This window comes from Argopecten irradians, chromosome 15 (assembly GCF_041381155.1).
Source record: "Argopecten irradians isolate NY chromosome 15, Ai_NY, whole genome shotgun sequence".
Taxonomy (NCBI): Eukaryota; Metazoa; Mollusca; class Bivalvia; order Pectinida; family Pectinidae; genus Argopecten; species Argopecten irradians.
The window spans coordinates 1,056,762-1,072,148 of NC_091148.1; the positions used below are offsets into that span (position 1 = coordinate 1,056,762).

The 15,387-nt window shown below is 34.4% G+C and overlaps 1 protein-coding gene across 1 annotated transcript in view; it reads right to left on the bottom strand.

The window, feature by feature from the left end:
• Nucleotides 1-15,387, bottom strand: part of LOC138309208 (aquaporin-1-like) — a 44,582-nt gene that overhangs the window by 7,015 nt on the left and 22,180 nt on the right. The window contains exons 3-5 of the mRNA XM_069250358.1: nt 9,338-9,525; nt 1,800-2,004; nt 1,323-1,403 (exon numbers count right to left, since the gene is read on the bottom strand). Of these exons, the coding sequence (XP_069106459.1) occupies nt 1,323-1,403; nt 1,800-2,004; nt 9,338-9,525 (474 nt within the window). The remainder of the gene's footprint in view (nt 1-1,322; nt 1,404-1,799; nt 2,005-9,337; nt 9,526-15,387) is intronic.

A 15,387-nucleotide genomic window follows, 5' to 3' on the forward strand; every position in this document is an offset into this window, starting at 1 on the left:
GGAATCTCATTGATATTACCTTTGCGTTTTCGACAGTTTGCATTTTAAGATGCTCTACCGCTGACAAATGGTATTTTTTTCACTATCAAAAACAGGAGCAGACGATTTAGTATTTTTCTTCAGTTACAAAAGTTACTTACTTTACACCATTACCACCATTGAAAAATTTGAGCTTCTGATTTAACTTAAAGTTAAAAATATGAAAAATAATTAATTGCATCCCGAAAAAAATCCGTAGCACTATATCCTACATGGAATGAAGCACTGATTGCGCATGCACCAAAGGCGAAGTTAATTATATTGTATTGTTTTTGTGCTAATTAGGCATATATATTCACAATTAAACACCAATTATTGTTCAAATGATGAATATCATTTATGATCTGTCGGCGGTGGAGCATCTTTAAGATATTTTAAGTTGGATGTGGCACACCATATGGAGCTGCGGTAGATCAATGGAGTCCGTTTTTTTAATTTGAAGCATGTTCATTTGAAGCATGTTCATTTCCTTTTAATGCTTCTTTTTTAAATAACTTATACTGTATACCAACTTGTCTTCTTGGTAACTGTAATACGTATTGTAAAACGAACGCGCCGACAGATTCATTGAGTTGTACATTAGAGTTATCTCCCTTGAAGACCATGCTTTCCGTCCCAGCCATCTTGGTGGGCTGCTGTACGGTACTATGTTCGAAATAAACAACACATGAACCCACAGAGGCAATCATCGTTTATCACAGTAACATATTTTTCCGTTTCCATACCTACATGTACCTATTTACGGCGATTGAACAGTCATTTGTTTCTAGCACAAAGGATTTCACGACGATAATTTTTTTTGCGATGTCTAAAGTCCGTGAAAATTGATTGCACACGAAAGCAAGTCAGTTTACAGGATTTAACGTTGTCGGTGTAATGTAAGCTTTTGTTTTCTTGATTGTTTGATTATTGTGACGTCCTTTTAACAGCCAGGGTCGTGTAAGGACAGTCTCCCATGTATACAGTGTGTAGCGTGTGCAAAGTGCAAGGTGAGTGTTTAGGGAGACTGCGGTATACTCATGTTGTGTCTTCTTGTATAGTGGAACTGTTGCCCTTTTTATAGTGCTATATAACTGAAGCATGCCGCCGAAGACACCAAGCAACACACCCCACCCGGTCACATTATATCTTCAATAAATTTATAACGGCCACATATAAATGGAGCAACTTAGAAAATGTCATGTAAAATCTCCGAAACTTTGTTCATAATTTCCAATATGGTTGTGATAAAATAAAACGTGTTTTAATTACTTTCGTTATTGATACAGAGATCCACGACTTACCCATTGATCTGTGAAGTTGTTAGATGCTACAGCGATACCGAGAGATCGGGACGGGTTCATACTGGCCCCAGTCAGGTGGATCTGAAAGAAGAACACGAATATCTAAGGAAAAATTGCATAGTCGAAAATTATCAGATTGATTTGTTGTTAATATCGATGCTAAGATGACAAAGAAAATGGCCATTGAAACATAAACAACGAGAACTATCAAAGTTGACCAGTCTGACACGCAGTGCGTATTTTATATTCAATGATCACCAGACTCGTATCTATGGATGTATTTTAATAAAAATGGCCACCGCTTCCTTTAACAGGATGACTAATTTCACAAGGCATGGAATCTGCACATCATTTTGAAAGTAACGAATATGTCTTTATATAACAGGTTATCAATTTGTTTTGTTAATTATGTTTATTTTATCCCGAAAGATCTCAATCAAATCAGAAAACTTAACATTTAATTAATTAGCTTCTTACCCCCGACAGATGAAGTGTGGCTACTGTTAGGCCTATCTTTACCGCCACACTCCCAAAGTCCACTCTGTTTGAATCTGTGGTGGCGATGATCACGTAGACAAGTGTGAAGGTCAGTACAATTTCTACTCCGACCCCTTGACCAGTGGTCAGTTCATTGTCCAACTGAGTAAGGCCAAGGTTGCTATGAACGGAATCAGGCGTTACCCTGCAAAAACGTGAGAAAACAACCATTGGTTTGTACTGTATTGATTAATCGCGCATACTCAAATAAAGGGTATGCGGATAACTTTTAAAATATTCTACCAAAATAAGCACAAGATATTAAAAAAAAACATTATCACACCCCGATATTGTACCATCTATGCAAATTTGATAACCGAAAATAAAAAATAGAGAAAATAGTGATTTCTTTAATATTAGGGCGAATGTAGTCTCAATCATGTTGATGTCTTTTGTCTCACGATAGACCAAAATACCAAACTATTGTATTCTTACAAATGCTAATTAATTTTATTTATTTCCCAAGACCGTTTCTATAAAAAAAAAAAAAAAAAAAAAAAAAAAAAAGAAAAACCATGTTTTGGCACATTTTCGCCTAAAAATGAAAATCCATGTCAATTTCTTAATATTTGCCTATAATATACCCAAGGTAAAACTATAAGACTCTTTCATATGTGGATATGAAGGATAGGGATATTATTCCCAAGGATCACAAAATTTTGTAATACCCGAGGCTTGCCGAGGGTTTTGCACACATTTTGTGATCCCGAGGGTAGAATATCCCTATCCTTCATATCCACATATGAAAGAGTATTTTTCTTTCATACCTCGACGTTTTATTGCAATTTTACAACTATAATAACCCGCCATTTTGAAATAAATTCGAAGAAATCAACGACTGAAAATCAATTTTCCATACATGAAAAATTACGTGATATTTTTGAAAATCAATTTTCCATACATCTTTTATAGTAAAACTAGTCATATTTGTGAGAAAAAGAAATAAAATTTTACCGGGGAAATGGAGATTTTGTTGACGCCGTGACGTCACGAGGCTTTATTGCATAGGTAGCTATATTCAATACAGCCTCAGGCGACATGAGTATATTGCCCTAGACCAGCCAGTATTACATGTACACCCGTAGGTATGAAAGAAATATCAATCCTGCCTTATTGATATTAAGAATATAGCATGGTTATTCATTTTAGTCACAGAGATGAAAAATACCACTTTGTCTGCATTTCGTTCAAATCGATGTAAACTCATTTACATTATGGATCATAATGATTTACAGCTAAACCAATCGATCTACAGAAATAACAATCCACTTTTTACGTGAAGACAGCATCCGTAGATACTGATCTCGTCTAGTTTCATTCCGACAAGGTCTTCGTGTTAATCCGCAATCAGTTAGTTAGTCCCACTTAACACATAGTTGATAATAATCGATTAAACAAAATCAATGACATAGATAGACAAAGTTTTGTGGCAAATCTAACACTCATCCATTTAATAACGTGATCGGTGATGAACAGAGATGAGGCTGAATTACAGTAAAACATGGTTAAAACGAATATCTTGGGACCACCAAAATTATAGAAAAACACGATTAAAACGAATCTCAGGGGACTAATTAATTTATGAAATTAAATTAAAAATATGAACCTTGATTGATCAAGAAATTGTTTACATCATAATCCTGCATTCTTTGTAAGCGTGCCCCGGATACACCCGAGCTTTTGGAGACACTGGAATAGTTTTACTAGAGCAATGAGTGCATACAATTTCATTAAAGTTCAATATATTGCAATCCTGTCTTATTGATATTTATAATAAAGCATAGTTATTCATTTTAGTCGCAGAGATGGAAAAAAATACGATTTTGTCTCCATTTCATTCAAATCGATATAAACTCGTTTACATTGTAGATAATGATGATTTAAATATTTATATTGAAGTTCGGAAGTGGGTTTTAATTAATTCTAATACAGGATTATAAAGAGAAGCGAAGATAAAAAGTAGCATTTCTTTGTTAAAGATAAAATCGATACAACCATCCCTTCCTATACCCGAGTTTCTCATGGGTCCGTCACAATGATCGTCGTAATATATTTCCAAATTTCACTTTAAATGAAATTCGATCTGATTAGAATGCAGATCCTCGCTATGCACTTCATAACACATATTGTGTGTATATAGCGAGGATCGGTATGTTAATCAGATTACGTGAAGTAATGGACATTCCTACTGTATAACCAGGTAAAGGTACGGAATCAAACTTTCCCCGAATTTCTATCTCAAGAAATGTTTTCTGTTGATAACAAAATGGCGATTTGTGTTTTTTTTGTATAGGGGTCGCATCACCGAGTATTATTTAAAGATGTTTAAAGATATTAACGCTATCCGTGCATCTTGAGTCGCGAGTTCGAATCTCATGTTGGAAAGTATATACATATATATTGTTCAACATCATATGAAAACATGGTCCCCGTTTATTGTAGCAAAAAGGGGGAATGTTTCTATTTTATCTTATCTATTCAATTTGAAATTTTATACGCCATTGTACAATTTTAATTGTATTGTTTCGTCATCATCATTCTTCAATAGGCCAAACCAAAAATGTAACAGTTTGTTATTAACAATTTTAACATCTTAACACAGTAACAAGCCAATGCGAGAGTCCGCTGTTTTACCGCATGCCGTACATGTAATGATTATTTCTCTACTGCGCGGCAATTAGGACGACGGAGGAAAATATGAGACGATCCGTGTTAAGAAAATAAACATATGAGTTGTCAATATAAAATGATTAAGTAACTAAATAACTAATCAAATTCGTTTTACAGTCTTATTTAACAAAGGTATAATACACAAATGTAAAAACGTTTGTAAGAAAAGTTTAAAATTAGTTATATTTGTAATAAATGATCCTTATAATGTTGCAAGCGCTACATATAAACAAAAAATCAAAAGAAATGAAACCCATTTTCAGATTTTGATGATTATGTAAAATTGTAATCGCGACACACAAAAATGTGAAATACATTCATGAGAACCGGTACCGGAACGCGGAAAACTGTCAATTATTAAAATCTGAGATAATAAAACGGGTTAGACACGAGTTTACCATGAAAATGCGTTATCTTATTGATAAATCTTTTTTAAAAAGTTTTTAAAGTCTGCGGTCTGAAAAATATAAATACGTGTCCTGTTTTACTCAACCGGAACTTGATTATGAATTGCCTAAGGGGCCCTGCTCGATCGGCATGACCTAATTAAAGTTATGAATTTCTTTTAACAAAATGTAACTATCTTTTGACGTAACATCTAGGTAATGGCACATAACACATAAAATATATCTATTCAATTTATCTTAATTTTGAGGGCACGCTATAGCCACTCTATCTCAGTCATCACTTCATTAGGTCGTACTATCTACCGAGAGAGAGTGATTTTACGCCATCTCGTTACTAAAACAACCTGTAAGGCAAGGCGAAGAAGTGAATACAGATGCATATTTTATTTTGTGATTTATTCAAAATGATAAAATCACAAATTAAAAAATTCCTCTACCGTGGCGGCATGGTCAATTACTCCTAAGCTACAGGGCTGTTATTGGTAAAACGTTTAAAAGTCCAGTACCTTTCCGAAACGGCTTTTAGTTTTAAAATGGGAATCTAAAACGAGATTGATAATTTTGTAGAGTCGCAAAAGTTATCAACTTGCCGTTAATGCTACACTTATCATCATTTTATGAAAAAAATCAATTAAAAAAAATAAAATGTTAATTTTCAAAACGTGGGTCGTCTTATGTTTCCCGCCGTCGTCCTAAATACCGCGCGGTAGTTGGCTATCGCTGCGCCAGACGACAAAACAGCGAAATGACTCTACACTGTTTTTATATATTACGCAGGATATCTTGCATATGCCATGGGTATATATTTTCTGATGTTATTATTGTTTTTAAGAACCCTTTATATTTTACTCCGGAAAGGTAGTGGGCCTTAAATGATCATTATAAACCACGACGCGTACTACGTACATCTGATTGGCTGGGACGTCAGATACACTCACATGTCATTGATTCATTTTAGAATTTGTATTTAATTTTATGTACTTCAGGATGTCATGTGACAAGTGGGATTTATACAACTGTATGACCAGGACGTCATGAATATTTATTTCCATTTCATTGACAAATTGCTTGTATATTAAAAAATAACTGGAACGGGTAAGTTTTTTAACTTGTGCCCAATCCTTTTTCCATTGTAATCATTGCAAATAAAAAATGTTCAAGTAAAAAATCAATTCAAAAATACACACGTATATCTTTTGAATTTCCCGCTTGCTCTAGTGTTAACGAAACAAAATCCAATAAACGGAACAGCCATAGCATCAGCATCTGAATATAGTTCAACACAAAACGGTTTGAAACAAGCGAACAAATAAAAACTATGCGATGATGTTTTTCAATACATGTTATTTTGTCCACACGATAATAGTACTACTTGATTTCAAAGACCGCACTACTTTATAATTACAATCTAAATTGTTTGCCGTTACGAATAGGCGTAAGTATACATTGTATACATTGTCAGTGACGCGGCGGAAACGTTAAATATTCATACGCTTGACCACATTGAAGTTTATAGCCTGATATTGCCCATCTGGTTTACCAAAGATCAAATGAGAAACTGAAAGTAGAATTGAAATTTATTTCTATTGCACATGTTGTTGTTACTGTGGTTTGGCTATGTATCAGTACATTATAGAGTTTTCAGAGTGACTTTGTAACGAAGCTTAGTCTCGTTTTGTTGACGGCGGTTTTCCCGCGTAATGCACCCTATAATAACAGTCTTTATTTCCTCCAAACTGAAGATTACAATATATTTTTTGTGTAACGCAGCAGTAAGATTATAAAAATATTGACTTTGTGTAGGTGAATACGAGAAATTGGTAAACCTGAGAAAACGACTATAATTTAAACAAAAATTCAAGAAAATCTTCATCGACGTATCCTCAGTAGGTACTTTTAGCACTTCTGATAGACTTCTTCACAATATACTTAATCTTCGAAACATATGTTTTTTCCTCGACAGGCCGGGACAAGACTGCATGTGATGGCCATAGCAGTTTGACTTTCTTACATGTAGTTGTTGGTTGTCAGGTAAGATAAATGTATTTCGGAAATTGAAACACTTTCTTAATACCTGAATAAACGCTCTATTATATACGTCTACAATATGTATTATCTTTTAGATCCACGCATATACTTGTGAAGTGTGGAAATATATTATTGATGTGTGGGAACAGTCAAATAATTTTGAATCAGATAACTTTGACTCAGCGAGAGACTGCTCGACTTATTACCGTCTTTGAAAATAAATATTTTAAAACCGGTCTAGAAACTCTTTTAGAACGTAAAAAGCGTAGAAAATTAATTTTATTTACTGCACAACACATTACTAAGAAACATCTGATTTTTAACAATTTATTGCTACTTATATAGTCCGTGATTTAAATTCATAACAATATGAACTGTAATATACGTTAGTTAAGGTCTCTGGGGCCGCGGTGGCCGAGTGGTTAAGATGTCCCGACATATTACCACAAGCCCTCCACCTCTGGGATGCGGGTTCGAATCCCATGTGGGGCAGTTGCCAGGTACTGACCGCTGGCCGGTGGTTTTTCTCCGGGTACTCCGGCTTTCCTCCACCAACAAACCTGGCGCGTCCTTACATGACCCTGGCTGTTAATAGGACGTAAAACTAAACAAACCAAAGTTAAGGTCTAGTCGTTCTACATCTCTCTTTATGCTTTCTACTCCATGTTGGTGGAAAGCATGGAGCGGTTCTTAGCCCTCTTAAAGTCATTTACGTCTTTAAAATTGGATACACAACCAATCGATTTTACTTATTTCTGAATAAAACCCAAAAAATTGTAGTCGCGACGTGACTGGAGGTGTAATTTGGATATAAAGCTATCTCACTAAAGCGTACAGTAACATATCCACAGGGACAACGCACACCAATGTCTTATGTAGTGATTTACCAAACTTTGATATCGAACAAACACAAGATAACTAGATACCAATCGGAACTCCTCGGACATTCTTCGTTTACGGAAAGTGCCGAAGGTTCCCGATTGAACTACATACCATACTGTCTTTCGCGTGTGATTTACTTTCGCGATTTTCACGATCAAAGTAAATTCGCGAAATTTTTATCTCCGCGAATTATTATCCACCTTATTCATATTGGAAGGCATCTTAATCTAATTGATTTAAGGCCCAGTACCTCTCCGGAGCAAAACATAAAGGTTTCTTAAAAATATTATTAATATCAGAAAATATATATCGATGGCCTAACATGAGATAACAACACCAAACATGATAACAGTGGAGATTCATTTCGCTGTTTTGCCTCCTGGCGCAGTGACAGTCATCTACAGCGCGATATTTAGGACGACGGCGGGAAACATAAGACGACCCGCGTTATGAAAATTTACATTTAATTTAATTTAATCAAATTGTTCAGAAGGTGATGATAAGTGTAGTATTAACGGTAGTTTATTAACTTTACGACACTATAAAATTATCGAAGTCGTTTGACAATTCTATTTTGAAAATCAAAAGCAGTTTCGCAAAGGTAGTGGTTTTTTAAATCACGAAAGCTTATCTCAGCGAATTGGTTTTGAGTATGGAATCATGAAATTCAGTCGCCGCTAAAGAGATTTGGATAACAGTATTAATATATAAATGTAAGAGTGTTGCAGTATATCTAAACACGAGACAACGTAGATCGATACCCCATGAAGTCACCGTCCGAAGGGAGTGATATTTCATTCGAATTGCACAATTGTCATCTTGTCTTTATCCGTGTGACATTTTTATTACGTACACTATGTAGTGAAGTAGAGTGAGTGATGTCAAGTCCTAATATCAACAAATCTACAGACATGTTTCTCGTAGCCGCTCATTTTAAAAACGACATATTTTAACGCGTTGGAATGTATTTAACGCGTTAAATTTTAAAAGTTTGAATGAATGTTAAACATTTTTTATGTTTAACGCGTTAAAAGCTGTACTTTTTGGTCAAATGCGTCAAACTTTCAACGTCGTTCCGACCAATCAAAATTAACGTAATTAAACCCAGTAGACTAAAAAATGGCGGACGCAAGTTTTTTTTCTGAATATTAACCCTACCCCTATATCAAATCATCTCGCGACCACTGGGGATCGGGTTGACTGGAGACGGTGACCGTTGTTACCAACACATTGTTCTAGTAAACTACCGCTTTCTCGGCACTGCGAGAAACGTCCATTTTCTTTTTCAGTAGGAACGCTATAACGTTATAAGGCTGCAGTCTTACTTATCACTTCAATATGAATCCTCCGATGATATATTGTACCCAGCTGTCTGAGCGACAGTGATAGTATCCCCTAGGGTGTCTGACTTAGCCCTTCAATATGAACCCTCCGATGATACACCCGCTCTCTGATCGACAATGATAGTAACCCCTGGAATGTCTGACTTACCCTTTCAGTATGAAGCCGCCTACGATAGCCCCGGCCGTCTGTGCGACCGTATACAGTATAGCCCGTACGGGTGTTATAATGTTTCCCACTGCCAAACCCACCGACACGGATGGGTTGAAGTGACCCCCGGACACGTGGCCAAACATCTGGATCAGCGCCATGATAGACAGTCCGAACGCGAACGAAATCTGGAAAGTAAACCCAAAATGCTTTTTAGGATTTGTCGTTCGAAGGTGTTGTTACAGAACCGCCCAGAGCGATTTCTTGAAATCGATTTTATTTTCCAGTAAAACAATGAAAAACACATATATATAACAAGATGTTATTTTCAACTTGACTCATTAATGCGCCCATAGCACTATCTACTTCACATTGTAGTTCACCAACAGGCCCATAAGTATTTTTTCTGTCTATCAAAATACATCGAAAATGCACCTAGTTTGAGGGACTATGGTAATAGGTAAGAAAAAGAGGCGATGAGCCCCTTTTCTGCATATGATAAATACGATATTTCTTTTGAAAAGAAATGAGCAATTATTTGCTAGTTTGCCCGTTATGTGTAAAATGTGAACGGGGTCAACGTCTCTGAGAGTATCTTTCACTGAAATTAGATTAAAGTTCCACTCTTGAACAATATAACTTTTCTGGTTTGCAATCGTTTTTAAGTTATGAAAGTAGTATTTCATGCAAGACGTATAATCCATTTGCATATTGTAGCTGTACTGAATTAATATGGCATCGCCTAATGGAACGCGTTTTTGGTTTTCCAATAAGGTGGCACCCATATGAAAGATACGCTTCGAAAAAAATCTTAAAAAAGGATGACAAATGTAATACATCGGGTCGCCATCTTGAATCCAATTGGTACTCTTCAAGAAACGAATTACTTGTAAAGGGTCGACTTGGCTGGTAAATTGATTGCGTTCCTCTACAGAAACCGCAGATTTGTAGATCGAACCCGCAAATGGAACGCACGACAAAAATGATAAGAAAAATTGTAATCTTTTTCATCAAACAGTTTCTTTTAAATCATGCTTAAAATATTCTTTATACGCCCCAATAGTGATTCTTCTGGAAGTGTTTTAGTTGTCTAATTCAGTGTAGACATTCATATAAGCGACGATTCGTTTCACACAATTCTTGTGTAATTTGTCTGTGGTGACGTAAACACAGAATCGTCTCTATAGTATTAACGAACGTAGATAATCAAACGAAACCATTAATTAGCGTAATGATTATTACAGAAGGTTTACTACAACTTACTCTTTTCGAGGGATAAGTTTTAAGGATATGTAATATCATCACATGCTAGTTGACTATATGCTTATGTTCTTATTTTATTTTTTAAGAAGTTATTTCGGTTGGGTTTTTTTATCTTCTTCGGGCTATGAAAGAAATTTTGTTTCACATAATTACTTGAGTCTTGTGTAATTTGTCTGTGGTGACGTAAACACAGAATCATTTCTATAGTATTAACGAACGCAGGTAATTAAACGAAACCATTAATTAGCCTAATGATTATTACAGAAGGTTAACAACTTACTCATTTCGAGGGATAAGTTTTAAGGATATGTAATATCTCCACATGCTAGTTGACTATATGTTTATGTTTTTATTTTATTTTTTTAAGAAGTTATTTCACTTTTTTTTTTATCTTTTTCGGGCTATGAAAGAAATTTTGTTTGCAAACTGTGTGAATCCGCGGTTTTTTTTCTCCATCTCGTATTAGAAATAGACTTATGAAATCTTGAGTTAATTTTGTGTTATTGTTTTTGTGATGTCTATAATATAAGATGAATGTGATGAGTCTTGTGTAAGCGGTTTGGTGAGTAGGAGCCCCCGCCCCAACCTCCCACACAATAAACATAAAGAATACAATTGTATCAATATAGGTTTTACAAAAACATCAAGTCCTGGTTTATTATCTTCAAATATTCCTAATACGTTGTACAATTCTAGTTAGGCTTTTTCAAATCCAATTAAAACTATCAGTATTTTGATCACGTAGTTTTGTAAAAAAAAAAAAAAAAAAAAAAAGTTATTACTAGGTCATTTGCAACAATCAGAATGGTTGAATTTGTCACATCTAATGTTGTAATTGTACATTATATGGTGCTTTTATCCAATTTGTCATATCTACAGTATTGAAGAAAAACTTTTTTTTTGTTTAAAATATACATAATTCTTCTTCATTCGTACTTAGAATGTTTGAAAATAAACACTTCAAATAAAGTACTCTAAAAGTACTTTGAATTACCATAAAAACATCAGGCCGTCAAATTTTTTTTGATTGTTGTTTTTTTATACAAAAATAACTTTCTCGATTTATTACCTACCAGTTATAACGAGAGAAGCTACAATTGTCGTAAACTTTGGCAGTGTCGGTCTGCGATAAAAAATACCATGGACAAATGTGTATTAATTCAATATCGTAGCAAATGTTGTAATACACAAACTACAAAATGCTAATTCACTGGCGTTACCCGGGCAAATTGATTGACAGCTAGCGACCGTTAATTCTTGATATGTTTGAACGTTTAACTGAAAAATTAATGCGACGTGTAACGTTAAATAAAATCGTAGTGCTTTTTTTTTTTATAAAGACAGTTTAGGAAAGGTTACGGTATCATTAAAATGATATTAAGCCTTCTTTGTAATGGTGGCAGCAGATTTCTTATTAACACTTGCGAATTTAAATGTTTCGCGAATGACACAATAGAAGATACGATGTTTGTATGAACTTTATTATCAATAGGAGCTATTGTGTTCCTGAATATATTGAAAAAAGCGAAGACGCTAGATAGTGTATACGCGAAATTGAAGCGGTATACAGGGAACAATGATAAGCCATTTATATTTAATGAATTTTGCATCTCTCTATTTATCCAGAAATATAGTTGTTATCTCTGATGATGGTTACACGATAGTGAATATATATCAAAATTGTCTTTTTAATCCTAGAATGATACATTTGCAGTTTATCAATCTATTTACTAATCGCCTCGTCTTTGTTTACCTGCGATCCAATATAGTTTCTGTATCACACTTTTGATCGTCAATGTTGTGTTCTACAGTGTCAAACAACTTATAAAATCAATAACTATAGCAGCAACATCGCAGACAGTTTTTAATTATCAGAATCAGGACACGTGCGCACGTGACGAAACCATGGCGATGATAAATACCTGTCTTTAGTCAAGGAAACAGCTTAGATGTATTTACAGTCACCTAGGTAGTGTTAGCTTTATAAAAAAAATATTTCAAGGAAAGTGAAGATCCACCAATCTTTTATAACTGCAATTCTGAGTAAATATTTAAGTATTAACGTGTACTTGAATATATTTTGTGTGTAACCGAGACATAACACAAAATTGTGAGTGAATTCTAAATAAACGGTTTATTATGATAGTACACTCAGTTTATGTGTTGGACAGCCATAACATAAAAATCAATTCAAATCAATCGTTGATACTCAATCTGCTATAAATATTGATTTCAACAATACAAATCTAAAGTGGAGTTTTTTTTCTTTGAAATCATTACAGCATTATATCAGCCGATCAAAATCGACGTTACAGCGTTGTATCAGTCAATCAAAATCGACGTTACAGCGTTGTATTAGCCAATTAAAAGTGACGTAACATGTTGTATCCGCCAATCAAAAGCGACGTTACAAACAAAATAAATTCCTTTATGGTAGGGATAAAAAGGATATGATTTCTATGATTTAGTTGTTATGATTTATTGATACCATTATTTGTAATGAAATTTGATCTTTTTGCACCATAAGAAACAGGGGACCGGTATACAGAGTTGGTACTTAGGCAGGATTTGATGTAGTTAGATTTTTACAAATGAGATCACTTAATGTATTCATCAGTCACGTGTCCCTATTCTAGGCACTTACCAAGAGCACGAACAATTGATTTTTCTCCCAAGAAGACGGTCATTAACTCACATGGGTCTATAAATAATACCTAGTTACTCTGTGTGTGATGTAGATCGTTTTCGTACTTCCTATTAAGCTATTAATTAATCTGATCGGGTCATGAGTGCTGCTGCAAAAACAGACACTCAGAAATACACGTCTCTCATTTGAGTAACGGTTTATTTATATATGTATATCGCCAGTCACAGACACTTTAGAACTACATGTTTGATAAGGTTTTTAACAACATCACTTTACTACATTTGACGGTAAGCACGTAGAACGTTAGATTCACACCTGCAGTCCTTTTGCATGATCGTAAAAGATGAATTCATCTGGGATTGTAATAAACTGATGTTGTTAAAAACCTTATCAAACATCATGAGTGCTTCTGAAAAATCATACACTACGAGTTACACGTCTCTTCATTTGAGTAATTGTTTAAATCTGTATAAATCGCCAGTAGCATCGTTATATCTGTATAAAACGCCAGTAGCATCGCGCATCTAAATGATTTCATACCAAGTCAACCGCAGAGACTTTAGAACTACATGTTTGATGAGGTTTTTAACAACATCACTTTACTACAATTGACGGTAAGCATACAGTACGTTAGATTCCCACCTGCTGTCCCGTTTCATGATCGTAAAAGGCGAATTCATATGGGATTGTATTATTTTCTTTTTTCTAATCTTCTAAATGCGCCAAGGCTCACAAATTACAACAAATCTCTTCATAAAATCTAAATGAACACTCATTTCCCCTTGTTGTGCTGTTGTCTTTTGAAATGTACTGTGATCAAGAGACTGTAGGCGTGTATATTCGGTATTTCCCATCAATCATTTTATGTAGTTTAGAAGATAACAAATAGACAATTACAAAAACACCAATCTTTTTAACATCGTTTCCTTCTAGTTATTGTAAACAGTGATGTAATTAAAGACCCATTGACTTTCCGGAAAAAAATATAAATAATTAAGTTTCTTAAAAAAATAATAACATAAGAAATAAATATGTATCGATAGTCTAGGATGAGATTACATCACCGAACAGATGTTAAATGGCCTGCGTGATTTATAGCAACAGTGGAGATTTAGCGGATTTACTGTCTGACGCAGTTATAGTCAATTAACGAGCGGTAATTAGCACGATGGTATCAAACATTGGACTTTCAGCGTTATGAAAAATAACATTTAATTAAGGGTAGGCTACATAACAATATGTTTAATATAATGTCATTACTTTTCAAAAAATATGTTTATCACCGTAGAATTAAGAAAATTTATGTATGTTTTGAAGTACTTAAATTACATATATGTAAGTATTATGAGGCGGAAAAGGTTATGTATAAATCTAAAAATGAATATACAAAATTCCTTATAAGATGGGAGGATGGCATGCCTTGTTTGAAAAAGAAAACATTGAAATTTAATTGTCTCTTTGACAATTCACGTATTGTAAATAGATGAAATGTTGGTCTTGTAGGGTTTGTGTAAATGTGTATGTCCAATTGTTACTTATTGCATATATACAAAATTGAAATGTAAGACATATTATTGGTATTGTGATGAATTGTATTCCTTGTTCTGTGTAATAACATGTTCATGAAAATCAATAAAAAAAATTGAATGAAAAAAAAAAAAACGGTAGGCTTATAACTTTCGCAACTCTACAACATTATCAGTCTCGTTTTATATTCCCATTTTGAAAATTAAAAGTCGTTTTGGAAAAAAGTGGGCCTTTAACGAAATGTTTGTAGTCTTGTCAGTACGGTCTTACATTTGAATGCTTTTTTATTTGTTATTGTACAAAAATACACTTGAGCAACATTGTTTAACCCATATTTCGAATTTGTGCGGACAGATGATTAATGCTCAAGTTCGCCGAACATCTGTTGTTTTGACCACTGGTCAGTTCACTGGTGTCGATACAGACACATATGTTACAGGAAACAGAAGACCTGGACACGTTTAGTGACACTAGAACTAATGGCTGACCTCGTACCCCTTTGGCGTAAATACGAATTTTTGACTACTGAGCATAAACGCTAAATTGTTGCATGACATGCTTAAATATGATACACCGTTCACATACTGTTGATTAACTTTTTTTTCGCCTGCGG